At 36.6% G+C, this 13,693-nt stretch overlaps 2 protein-coding genes across 2 annotated transcripts; both read right to left on the reverse strand.

The window, feature by feature from the left end:
- Positions 1-507: 507 nt before the first annotated feature.
- LOC132164512 (delta(12)-acyl-lipid-desaturase-like) lies at positions 508-3,705 on the reverse strand. Its single transcript, XM_059575032.1, has 2 exons — positions 3,446-3,705; positions 508-1,830 (listed from the first exon to the last, which is right to left on the reverse strand). The coding sequence occupies exon 2, from the start codon at positions 1,804-1,806 to the stop codon at positions 658-660; it is 1,149 nt and encodes a 382-aa protein (XP_059431015.1). The 5' UTR covers positions 1,807-1,830; positions 3,446-3,705; the 3' UTR covers positions 508-657.
- Positions 3,706-5,694: 1,989 nt separating this feature from the next.
- Positions 5,695-13,430, reverse strand: LOC132164511 (probable inactive receptor kinase At5g10020). Its single transcript, XM_059575031.1, has 3 exons — positions 11,973-13,430; positions 8,427-9,992; positions 5,695-6,572 (listed from the first exon to the last, which is right to left on the reverse strand). The coding sequence occupies exons 1-3, from the start codon at positions 12,874-12,876 to the stop codon at positions 5,986-5,988; spliced, it is 3,057 nt and encodes a 1,018-aa protein (XP_059431014.1). The 5' UTR covers positions 12,877-13,430; the 3' UTR covers positions 5,695-5,985.
- Positions 13,431-13,693: the final 263 nt, after the last annotated feature.

Genomic DNA, 13,693 nt, shown 5'->3' on the forward strand with positions numbered 1-13,693 from the left:
CACCGGTTGATATATATGCATGATTTTTTATCACTCATCCATTTGTGATTTGTGAAGTGATTATGCGAAAACTCATTGCATTAATGAGTGATTAAATTTCATCAAGAGTCGTGATATTGGACGAGCATGGAAAGTCTCGTGCGTTTGTTTGCTCCGGAAAAAAAGAAATTGATATGAACGACGAAACTAACTCTGGCATGAATGGTTTTGTTCTGTATTGAAAAATCACCGGACACTCATCAAAGGTTTCGGAGACAAGTATTGGGGGATTCGCCACGTGATTCTCACCTGACTGCCTCGATTTCCAGGACCACCTTCGAATATTTCTTCTCATAGTGATAGTCGTGGATCCTCTCTAGGTTTCGCCACCTCAATATAAAGTTTTCAACCTACAATGAAACCTTCGACATTGGATATTTTCTGTGATATTAATTTTGAAGCTTGAGTAATGTCAAAACAATATAACAATTAAAAAATATGCACTTTTCATTGCAAAAAAAGTGTAGCCAGAAAAGTTCCTGCTAAACATAAGGGTGAATTTTGTTTAACAATAACTATTCATAGTCGCTAATTATTATTATTTGTTCCTTAACACACCAAACTGACCAAAGACACTACCTTACTAATCACATTTTCTTTGGCTCTATCCAGCCAATATCACAGCTTGCTCTGATACCAGAAAACACCTTTGTTAGGGGCCCCCTCGTCCGACTCAACATAAAGGCACTCTTTAGCCTCCCTCCACACTGCCTTGTAAACTGGAGTGCCATCAAACTGGTAGTATTTGCCCAATATTGACTTGATTGCTTTGGTGGCTTCCATTGCATGGTAATGAGGCATGGTAGAGAAGAGATGGTGAGCCACATGGGTGTCTATGATATTGTGGAAAACCTTATTCAGCATTCCGTAATCTCTATCCGCCGTCGCCAATGCCCCCCTAAGCCAATCCCATTCTGATGAGTCATAGTGCGGCAATGCAGGGTGAGTGTGCTGCAAGTAGGTGATTAATACAAGGAAGCCATTCACTATGAGCAATGGCATACCATAAATGAATACAAGCCATGCCAGCCCTTTTGACATTGCTGCGTAGTAAAGCACATAAGTTGTAGCAAAGACACCAGCATCCGAGACAAATATTTGACACCTTTCGCGATTGGAATAAATGGGGCCATAGGGATCATAGTGGCAAGCAAAACGATCATAGGGTCGGCCAGAAACATTCAAGGCTAAGTACAAGGGCCAGCCTAGAGTGAGTGTGATCAAAAGAGTGAGGACCCTACCTGGTGGGTTGTTGAAGTACTTAGAAAACCATGGCATTTTGGATTTCGGCTTGGGGACAAACACCTCATCTCGGTCAAGGGAGCCGGTGTTAGAGTGGTGGCGACAGTGGCTAATCTTCCATGAAAAGTATGGAACTAAAAGAGCAGAGTGAAGGGTTAGGCCAACCATGTCATCAACCCATTGGTAGTCACTAAAGGCATGGTGACCGCACTCATGTGCGATGACCCAAACGCCGGTGAGAATGCAGCCTTGGAGAGCCCAATAGATTGACCATGCCAAGTAGGAAAGGGGGTGAGGGAGGAGATGGAAGTAAGAGGTAGCAATATAGTAGAAGAGGAAGGCTAAGGAGAGGTCATAAACAACATATGAGAACGAGCGTAGGAGAGAGCGTTGGAAACAATTGGGTGGGACGGCTTTCTTGAGTTGGCTAAGAGTGAATGGGGGTTTTGTGTGTGGTGCTCGCTGGATGGGTGTTTTTTGCTCTTTAGGCTTGTTGGTAGCAGGCATTCGGCTTCTAGCTCCCATTGTCTACAGAGGCTATGTCCAATGCTGGAGAAAATCAACTTAGGTGTGAGAGTAAATTTGAGGGAAAAAAAAAAAAACACACTACATAATATTAATAGTATTTGGATCCATATCCCCTATGATTTGGACATTTGCAATTATAGCACCTCATAGAAAAGGATTGCGGGACTCATTTGTCATAAGGAAAGCCTACTTGAGGTAAATGAGCTTACTTTTTTTATGAGGTGGCAATTTGGACACCCAATTACAGGAAACCTAATTCTTCCCAAGAGTAATGTTGAATACTACACAAACATCTTACATCATAATAAGGCCAAATAGTAGTTATTGGACCGGTCGTTAAAAATATATATATTGAATGATTACTAGACATTTGTTACTTCAATTTTATATGATATATGTGTGGTATATAACATTACTCTTCTTCCCAATTCAATATATACTAATCTCTACAGAAAAATTAGAGAATTCAGGGGATAAAATGTGGAAATTCATCAACATTAACCCAAATAAAAATGAAGGCAATTTATAGGTCCACCCCAATCACATTCAATGGACCATACCATTTTTCTTTCTTTTTTTTATAAGTGACAATAAATATCATTAAAAGCATAAAAATGCTTCAAAATTCGGGAAGTATATATATACAAAAGCACCTAATTATATGCAAGCAAAAAGTAGGTAACAACCACAAGCAAATGGATACAAAATTCCCATTAATTTCACTTGATAGGTAGCTACATCTTCAATTTACGAGGTCCATTAGAATCACGAACACGTGAGAAAAAAAAAAAATCTATTATATTAATGCAAACTACCGTTGAAATCCATCCACTTGCAAACCCAAGGTAAGTTCTAAAGGTAGAGCAATTGGGAGCATTTGTAACATATTCTTATTAAAAAATTTATTTTTCTACCATATGTTCACCACATAAACATAAAATCATCAAAGCACTACAAACTCCCATTATTATGAAATCACAAACTCATAATGTGCTAGTATTCAATAACCTCATAAGCAATAAAGTTATTAAAACAAACTTCATAATCATAAAACCATAAAACTTTAAAACAATACATACTATAATCATTTCCTTCCAACTCAAGAACTACAAGATCTTAATCCTTAAGTTGTAGTAAATGTCATATTACCCTTGGTAAAAATATGAGCCATAAAATTTTCAACCTTTTTAAAAGTTTAATAGATAATTTGTGTCGGGATTTTTGGGGTTTTTTTTTTTCACTTGCTCTTATTTCATAAAAGATACATTTTCTTCATTTCATAAAACATAAGGCATCACTGCACACAATAAAATAAATGTCTCATTCAAAAAAATATCATTATACTTTAGTTTATAAAGAGAGATTATAAAAATGTTTTATTTTCCTTTCATCGAGACTATTTAACCTTAACCCACTTACGTGGTTGACTATATAAAATTAGAATACCAAATCAATTCATCTACCAATTCCCTCATAGAATAACGAAACCCGTAACAATTACTCGATTAGTTAACAACCCAATGAGTATTACCGAAAATTTGAAATCAAAGTATGTTACCTATAAGTCAACAAAATCAACTAAGCTCATCCGAAATTTCTTCAGAATTAATCACAAGGCTTGAGATTAAGAAATTACCTTATGAGTTTTTCTATCCTTCCTCTTTCTCTTCTTCCTCTTCTTTCTTTCTCTTCTTTTCTCTTCTCTCTTTCTTTTCTCCAGCAGACCCTCTCGGGGCTCTCTCTCTCATCTCACGCTCACTTGAGCTGTGAGCAATTGAGGGGGAATTGCTCCCCTTAAGAGTTTTCCAATGTCCCACATGCACTCAACTCTCCAGCAGGAGAGTTCACTACAAGTGTCTTGGAGAGTTCACTACAAGAGTTCACTACGTTGACACCTTAGACCCAAGTGTCCAGCGACAAACCAAGTATGTTTTAAGAAAATAACCCAACTTCGTTTCAACTTTCAAGTATGTTTTGCCAAGCGTCCACCGACAAAGCAAGAGAAGCATATGTTGTGTCAATCAAATGGGTCTATTATGCATGCGGTGCTTACATCTTAGCACTTGAGTGTCTTGGCGTTCACAAAACTTTATAATTAATCCTCAATGAACATAAATTTTTTTGACTACCACATACCTAAAAATCGTGTCCAACTAGGATCATTAACCCATCCAATTAATTTTCCAAATCACTGCTACTTTAATTATGTGACAGCTTGACTTATCAAACTTGAAAAAATCATAATTCTTTCAATTTAACTCCGAATAATATGAAATTTGATTTAAAATTTTTCTCATTCAAAGTTCTACAACATATCCAAAAATCATAACAACCCCTAACTTTTTAGTACCTCAAAAGTTCCTCGAAATTCTGTGGCTCTGTTTGATTGGAATTTCTGTTTTGGCACTGGCAACTTTTAAAAATCGTAACTCCTTCTATAAGTGTCTAAAAATCATGAAACCACTTTTAAAATCTTTCTTTCTCATCATTATATAAGATCTTGAAACAGTTTTATTTATGGTCGCTTATCCAGTTTTGAGCGCCCGAAACAATGTGACTTTTTTTTCTTTAACTCACTATACTTTTAACTAGCCATTTCCATCATTTGCCACATTAAATCCATTTACCCAACTCCATGACTTTTAAAAAAATTGAAGATTCTCCTTATCTTTAATATTGAGATCACCTTTATTTTAGGGGATAAATTTCAAGGTATTACAATCCAGCCTATGAGGCTAATCTCATAAATATATAGAAGCATTGAGACCACATCTCATAAAGCTTTCTAACTTATTTCTAAAGCCCATTTTCTTTGCTTAACTAATAGTGTTAATATTAGAGTAATACTACTAGCTCTGGACACTTACTTATCACATTCATTTCATACTAACTGACGTGACCTGCTTTAAGTAGCTTCACACGTCAATCATACGAAGAAATATGATTCTCTTCATTTGAAATGAAATTGATAGTATTCATTTCACATCTAATAATAATATAGCATAATGTACACTATTAAATGCATAGTGTTCATTTCATTGGCAATTTACTTAATCGTTTTGGGTCGCAGAGTTAAAGGAAAAGAATTGGATACACTTGGCCCATGCATTTTCATTACACAGACAAGACAGAAGTATGCAGAGTTAAAGGAGTTATGGGTTGCTCAAAAGAAAAACAAAAAGTTATGGGTTGAGCATGGGCCGTACATGTAAGGGAGATGTGGGCAGAATTTAGATCGTCTCCAGTCCCAGCCTTTGTTAACCATAAGGGAAAAATTATCCAATAAAATGTAAATTGACAATTTTGCCCTTATATAAAAAATGACCGGCTCCTCTCTGATCCAAATGGCAAGGGTGTTTTTCACAGCCCCAGTAAAACACGTGAAGTGTGGGCATCATTAAAAGACATGAAACCAATACTACTAGCACGTATTGGGATTAATTTGAATTTTCAATTAAATTTAAGTCTTTCAAAATTGTTTCTTTGTTTGTTTATTTAGGGCAATTAGGGTCTTTTTCTTCCCTATTTGTTATTTTCTCTTCTTGAATTCTCTTTTCAATCTTTAATTCTTACTTTCTCCTACTATTATACGTTGTCAAAACAATCTTAGTTCTACCCGACGTCAGAGAAGAGAGATATTACACTGTTTGGGTTAAGTTGACCAAAATAAATTTCATCTTATTTTACAATTATCTAACGCCAGAACTCTATAATAATGCTTGTAAAAGTGATATGTTCAGTGAAAATCTCTTGCTGTTTAATTAGGTGAGATGATATAGAAGTTATTTATACCTTTCAATGAGTATATTTATATTACATACTGTTGTCATTCATAATCAAGCCTCCTTTGTATAAAGAACCCCAAAAGTAAATAATACATCCCAGCAAAACCTCTTGCAAGGTGATTTAATTTATCAAATAGCACCAAGAATTCAGAGTTAAATTACATTCCCAAATGACTAATTTCTCCCATCTACAAAGAACTTTATTTCCTACCCTCAAGCTGTTACAATATCTATCTAGATTGTCATTCACAGGATTAATTGACAAAAAAAGGTTAAACAACTAAAGAAGACAGTAGAAAAGAAAATCAGTTTAGGAATGAAAAGAACCAACAAATGGTGTTAGTGGCAACAACTAGAGTTAGAGCTTGTTTCTACTTGGTGATATCTTTTGCTACACTATCCTTGAAAGATCTTCAAAAACAGTTGACATGTCAGGCCTTTCGGATGCCGGAAGGATGCATGTTAGGGCAACCTGAAGCATGTGATCAAGAGCTCTGGGAGGGTGCTCCACTCTCTGCCTGTTCAGAATCAGCCTGTCAAAACACTCACTGGAGCGATTCTCTCCTACCCAAAATCTCACCCAGTCAGTTAGATCAACCACACCTGGGATCCCGGAAATGATCTCCCCGGAGCTTTTACCAGTTAGAAGCTCTAACAAGATAACTCCAAATGCATAGACGTCGCTCTTCAACGATGGGGACGGTTTACTTGAGCTAGCAAACTCAGGAGGTGTATAGCCAAGGGCACCTGCATTCAGTACTTGCTCAGCTGTCCCAGATGGAGTTAATAAGCGGTGTAGACTATAATCAGTGAGGAGCACATTTGGATTAGGATTTTCTAACAAAATGTTTGTAGATTTGAGATTTCCATGGGGAATAGCCTTCTCATTGTGAAGGTAGTTCAGACATCGAGCAACTTCTACAGCAACCCTAATTCGTTCTCCAAGAGACAAGGGTGGCACTTTTCTTGGCTCCATATCTGTGGGAGGCATAGAAGGCGTGAAAGATTGTTCATGTATAGATACTGGAATAAAGCCAGAAAAAATAAATTTGTTTGAACAGAATATCTATTGAGAAAAAAGTTGAAGGGCTGTCTTCTCTGCCATCGAGAGATAGTCCTTTTTAACTGGCCATCACATGTAGCTCAGTCAAAATGATACATTTCTTCCAACAAAGTTGCAAGGAGTCAACTCAGGGTACCAGACTCCATACATGCTTTATGCAAATGAAGTGCCAACTTAGAAAAGCTCTAGTTATTTTGCTTTTCATAATGCTTAATTGACTCGATACTTGTTAAGAGTTCCCATACAAATGGAACTGAATGAGGAGGTGATTAGGGATTTTAAACTTTGTCCACAACTTTGATTAATTAGTAAATAAGTTGTGCAAGACTATAGAAATGTAACATATAGTGCATGGAAACAAATAAAAACATTGTAAAAAACTAAAATTAAAAGAAGAAAAAAAGTACGATAACCGTAAAAAATTTCCCTATGTGCACACAAATGAAGACCACAATTTGAAATAAACCCCAGACACACAAGTAGAGTGTAATGTAACTTCACTAAATACAGTAGGTTCTCTAAAAATTCAAATCTCCAATGGTATTTCCAATGTTTGGGTTTTCATTTTTTAGGAAATCAACTTACTTTTGTGGTTCAGTTACTTATATTCAAAATACTGTTAACGAGTAATAAAATATGTTTCCAATGTGATTATGACATATTAAGGGGCTGACTAAGATGGAGTTTTTGCATTTAACCTCCATCTCTTGAATCAATGACAGTAAATGTAAATTTTATAATGGAAGAAGAAAGTAATAAATGCACAACCTTTTTCCATCATTTTTTTCCTTTGATTAATTATAAAAGAGTGGTCAAACCTAGAAGCAAAAGTTATTAAAATTTATGTTTCACTTACTGATCTTAGTACTAGCTCTCTAGATCCCAAGTCTGTGTTTATGCAAATTCACATTAAATCTCAACAATATATTTTACATGCAATTATAAAAGGCAAAAGTTAGGAACCCAAGTGAACAAAGTTGAAATTTTGAATTACCCAGAAACAAAAGGCAAATTTTCAGATGACCAGATGAATCCAGATCAATTGAGTTTATTGCCTTACATTAGACAAAATTGTTTGAGAATAGTGATTTATGAACATTACAAGTTCTTTGAACCAACTGGGCAATTCTCCCATCACTTGAGATCTTGGCTAACAATATAACTAATGTCAGTATCATCTTGTTGTGTGTTCAAATATATATATATATATATAGGCTGTAGGTGCCCATTTGACCAAATGACATATACCCTAGGTTATGGTGGTTGTGGTTACTGCTGCTTCCGAGAGTGAACAGGGCAAGTATGGTCTGACTAGATAATTGTTACCCTGGAAACTGTGAAGGCAATTCTTTTGACTATACTTGTCCCATAAAGACTACCAAATAATAGCAAACTTCCAGAAAACCAATTGATATGAGAGAGAGAGAGAGAGAGAGAGAGAGAGATCATTATGGGCAGAGTAATGCAGTTGTCCTACGAACATTAGCATTCAGATATAATTGGTTGAGCACCAATCAGATTCCATAACATAAACCATCTGACCAATTGTTCATTTCTGAAAGATAAAACTCTGTCACTGACCCGAAATGATATAGCACTTTGGCTATATGATCAAGTCAGATTTGAGCCCAGCATATTCCAGTATTAGGCAGATCAGATAACAAAGCCTACGCATGGCTAGGTCACCATTTGGATAGAATTTCTGAAGAAAAACAGTTAAAAGATTCTGGGACGCATGCCTACTATCAAACAAGCAAAGATAATCTTACCATGAAGATAGAGTGCCAGAGGTTGTGCATTGAAATAATTCGATATAATCAGTTTCTCATGCTCCTTTGGGCCCCAGTAGTAACCCTGCAGAGAAACTAAATTTGGATGTTTGATGTTCCCAAGTTTCTTTACTTCCCTTGCAAATTCATTCCTTCCTTTCACTATTCCCTCCCTTAACCATTTAACAGCCAATATATGGCCAGAGTCAAGTGTAGCTTTGTACAATGTTCCATGACAACTCTTTCCAATGACCTCAGCTGGAGCATGTGAAAGTTCTTCTGCTGTGAACAGAAAGGGACCATCAAACAGATGTAAATGCCCAGCCAATTTCTCTGGAGAACCAACTTTTGGCACACCAGGATTACCAGGTAGTTGTTGGTTTTTAGAAGGTGATGGATTTGAAGATGACAAGAGGGCCATAGGAGAAGATATTCCTTTCCCTATTGTTACTGATTCTGGATGGCCAAGATCCCTGGGCATCCTTACAACTGATGAAGTGTCCCCAGCATCATCTGCAGATCCCATTTGAGATGATGGAAAAATATCTTGATCAAATGTAAATGAAGATAATGATGGGTCCACATTTTTGTTGGGTCCCAGTCTACGAGAAATGGAAGAACTCCCTTCTGCAACACCCTTTTTAGCATCATTTCCTATTGAACTACTACTATATTCCTGCAAGTGGGTTCTATAATAGATCAATATGCACATAAGAGATATCACAGCAGTGCCACCAACCAAACCTGCGATCAGGGCAATTCTAATAGAATTTGTCATACGAGACCTGTGATCTCTTGGGTTCAGCTGGGGAATATCTTTTGGAGATGATGGTGAATAATGAAAAATGAGAAAAGAATTTCCGGGATGAAATGCTGAATCAGGGAACTGCCTTAAGTTTTCAGGTACAACGCCAGAGAAATTATTAAAAGACACATTGAATCCTTTCAACTTATCTGGAAGATCATTGGGGATGCTACCATCTAAATTGTTGTTTGATAGGTCAACATATACCAAGTTATGAAACTTACTTATCCCTGGGGGAAAATGGCCACTCAACGAGTTATTGGACAGATCAAGAGACACCAGGCTCAAATCTTCCACAGAAGCTATTGAAGTAATATTTCCAATTTCTTGAAGAGGTATTGACCCAGATAAATTGTTGCCTGAAAGCTTAAGGTTAGCCAGATGGGTTGAGGTGAAAAGGCTTGGAAGGAGGACCCCATTAAGCTGGTTGAGGCTAAGATCTATCACTTGTAGTTCTGGGTATGTACCCAATACCGGTGGGAGAGCACCCACTAACGAATTTTTGGATATCTTAAGTGAAGTCAGCCTCAAGAATTGAGAAGTTTGGTTTGGTAAGCTTCCTGTGAGTGAGTTTGAACTTAACTCAATGACTTCAACATAATTCCCCCAACTCTGGATTCTTGACACATTACCTGAAAGCATATTATTACTCAGATCTATGATGGTACAATGCCCTATCTCAGCAGGCAAGGATCCCGACAGTTTATTTGAAGATAGATTAAGCTTCTTTAAATTTGCGGAGGTGATACTTCCTACTGGACCTGCAATGAACATAAGTCTTTTTAAACTACAATTATTGCAGTAAGGACTACTGAATTTTGAAAATCATACAAATTAGTTGATGGTTATTAATGGTGGGCAAAAATCAACAAAGAAATGACACACTAGAACAGAAGAAAGTCCATCTTGAGCAGTGAAACAGATCACAACAATTGGATTTATCATATAGTATACTTTTTATTTTTATTTAATTTTTATAATTAATCAAAATATCATTAAAAGCATAAGGCACCACAAAAGGAGAAACATAGCAACTGTCCAATGATACACAATGTTGAAAAAAAAAAGAATTCAACTCCTCCAAAGTCCTACCGCGATCCTCAAAACACTTATTATTCTTTTCCCTTCAAAGACATCATTTTCCATATAGCAACATTCCGAGTATTGCCGGCAGTCCACAAACATATTATATAGTATACTTCTGAAAAGGTTCTAGAACTATTTAACATCATCTTGTCATGTAAGAGGAGCCATTGTGAAGCACAAGAATATGAGCATTGAAGCCACTCTCGATGAAATGGTTAATCAACTATTTCCTTTATTTTATTTTATTTTATTTTTATGTTCTAGCAAGACAAAGAGGTTATTTGCTCAGTTAGATCATCATAATAATTCTTATGCTGAATTCAAATTCTTGGGAAATTACTACTGACAATAATCTCATCCTACATTTTTGTTTTTAAATAAACAAAGACTCTTTTCCATATGTAACTATGACTTAGTTTGCAGATCATATCAAATCTTCACCATAAAGTTAAATTACAGAAGTCATATACAGATCAACTTCATTACATAATTTTCGTTTGTTTCATAAACACAAAGGCACAATAGAATATAAATTCCAAAGACAAAATGACTTTGAATTGGATTGACATAGATTATGATAATTTTTGTATATATATATGGTTTTCCTATACAAATATGGCCATGAGATTTTTGTATGAAGGAAAGGATTGAAATGGATTATGGTGCTTTATATGACTTTAGTTTCATTAATAGACTTCATAATTATTTTGCAACAAGGAAGCCCCTTTTCCTTTCCTAATTGGAAAAAAATTACTCGCTATTCGTAAGTACCATCATTTAACTTCAGCAAAATGACTTCAAACATCAAAATAAATTTTGTCAAATTTCCTCATTTCGTTTTTAGTTTTCTGAGTGATAGCGTGTGCTTGATACACATTGTTGGCTCAAGTCCTAATAGCTTAGGCTCTTGAGATTAACGGTTTCTAAAGATTGGTTGTCTGTAAGGTCCTTGATTCAAGCAATGGTGACCCCTATACTGTTAATTTCTTTCACTTAGCACTTGCAAGCAGGGGTGGAACTAGAATTTTAGGAAAGGGGAGATAAAACTAAAAAAGGCTTTTTTGGGGGTGGTAAAAAACTGATTTTAGAGGATTTATTCCAAAAAAAAACATATAATTTTGGGGGAGTTTTTGAAATTTGGGGGGCAGTTAATTCTGCCCTTGCGTGCAAGGCTCAAAAACATCGTCATTGGGCTGGCCTCCCATGTAGGGGCGGGCCCTTCCTCATCAATGGCACATGGATAAGAGTTAGTTTCTACCCTTGTTTCAAAAGGATAGATGAAGCAATAAAAACTATCATTCAAAAGTGTGAAAGAAAATGAAAAGGCATCTTATTCTATCAAAACAGCTGAAGTAAAAAAAATAAAAAGTACACTTTTCCCAGTACTTATGATAATTGTTTTGCTTGACTTATTCTGCTACTTCAGAGAAAAATCTTTGCTGATGTATAGCCAAATGTGCATAATCATTCAGTAGCAGACTAAAATGGAACATATAACACACGAATGTAGTTCATTTTGGCCCCAAAAAAAAAAAAAAAAGAAAGAAACAGAGAGACAAGTGTACTCTTTGTAAAGTTGTATGCCAAATTTTGGAGAAAGATAATATAAACCAAATTTATGTAAAAAGTGGAGTAAACTGTTAAAAGCAAGATACCTTTGAGGTGGTTAAGACTAAGATCCAATTCAGATAAGATCATTGAACTCTCCTGCAAAAGAGCTTCAGGTAGAGGCCCTGTTAACTGGTTACTTCCAAGCCGCAGAATCCGCAGAGAGACCATGAAATTAAAGGAAGGTGGTACAGTACCCACCAGCTGATTATTACTAGAATCCAGCACCTCTAAACTGTCAAAATATGGCATTCCATCATGAGCAAAGGGCTCTCCAACCAAGGAATTGCGGCTAATATTTAAATACTGAATCGAGGAAATGAAAGACGGGCTTCCAAGTCCCAGATCCAGTGAACCAGAAAACTGGTTGCTGCTTAGGTCGACGTGAACCACACTGCCTATTTGAGACAGAAGACGCATAATATCCCCAGAGAAGCCATTTCCCCGAAAATCTAAATTCTTTAACTTCTGTAGTTTGCCGAAACCAGCAGGAACAATGCCTTCAAATTGGTTTGAAGAAAGATTCAAATGCACTAAATTCTTCAAATTCACCAATCCAGGGGGTATCAACCCATGAAACAGGTTGCGTGAGAGATCCAAATATTGAAGGGATTGAATTAAACCAATATTGTAGATAGTCCCTGTAAGCTGGTTGTTCGAAACTGACAAGTTGCTAAGCATAGTAAGGCCTGTAATAGCTGATAACATAAAGTCACCGACCAGACCAACATCATTTACAGTAATTGATGTTACATGGCCATGAGTACAAGTAATGCCATACCAATTTCGAGGGCACCCACTAGAATCCATGGACTTAGAATCCCATGAAACAAGAACTTGCCCAGAAGAGTCTTTGACAATGCCCTTCTTGAGCTCCAAGAGTGCTTCAAAATCTGATTGACCACATGCAATCACTACCAAAAGTAATGTTATCAAACAGATTGCCTGCATTTCCTTCTTAGACGGAGACCGCTCTCAGATACTTAAAAGAGAGAATGTAGCAAGTTCAGCAAATTGCATAGCTAAAAGCATGAAAGAAAGCAATCACTGCTCACACCAACCATTTGGAGAAGCTCAGTAAATAGAGCTTTTCAAATCTTAAAAACTGTAAAAATAATGAAACCCATTTGCGGAAAATGCAAACCGAATCAGGACAAAGTCAAGATCAAACAACAAACAAACAAACCGTTAAACATTACTGAGAAAGACAACGAACTGGAAGGGAAAAGGAAAATGTAAGCAAAAAAGCCTACATATTTAAACAACGAGTGGCTCAGTGAAAGATGGGAAGCACGCAGAATCACCCAACGGCGACAATGCAAGTCACAACAAGTAGAAGAAGCCAAAAAGCAAAGATGGGCAGAGTAGTATTTCCTCTGTTAGACTGTTTCGCCCCCCCTCCAAAAAAAAAAGAAACGCTACTGAGATGATGGGCAAGTCATAAATCTGAAAAAGACTTGGCGAAATGGGAGGAGCTGGAATTTGGGTGTAGAGAGTGGAGCAGAGGGAAGTCAGCGAAAGTTCAAAGGAGGCAGTGGGAGAGTGAGAGTGAGCGGAGGGAGCAGGTCGCAGTAGGTGTGGTAGCTGATTTTGTTATTATTTGTGAAAGGAAAAGCTCATATGCAGACAACTTTGCTTTGGGGACCTCGTTGTGAGTGCTATGTAAAATTGCTTGAGTTTTTTGATTTGACTTTGTCTTTGGGCAACAACTAATTATACCATACTTTTTTTTCTTTTTTATTTTTACCGATCTCAATGCATTTAGGCA

The sequence above is a fragment of the Corylus avellana genome, chromosome ca10 (assembly GCF_901000735.1).
Source record: "Corylus avellana chromosome ca10, CavTom2PMs-1.0".
In the NCBI taxonomy this organism is placed as follows: Eukaryota; Viridiplantae; Streptophyta; class Magnoliopsida; order Fagales; family Betulaceae; genus Corylus; species Corylus avellana.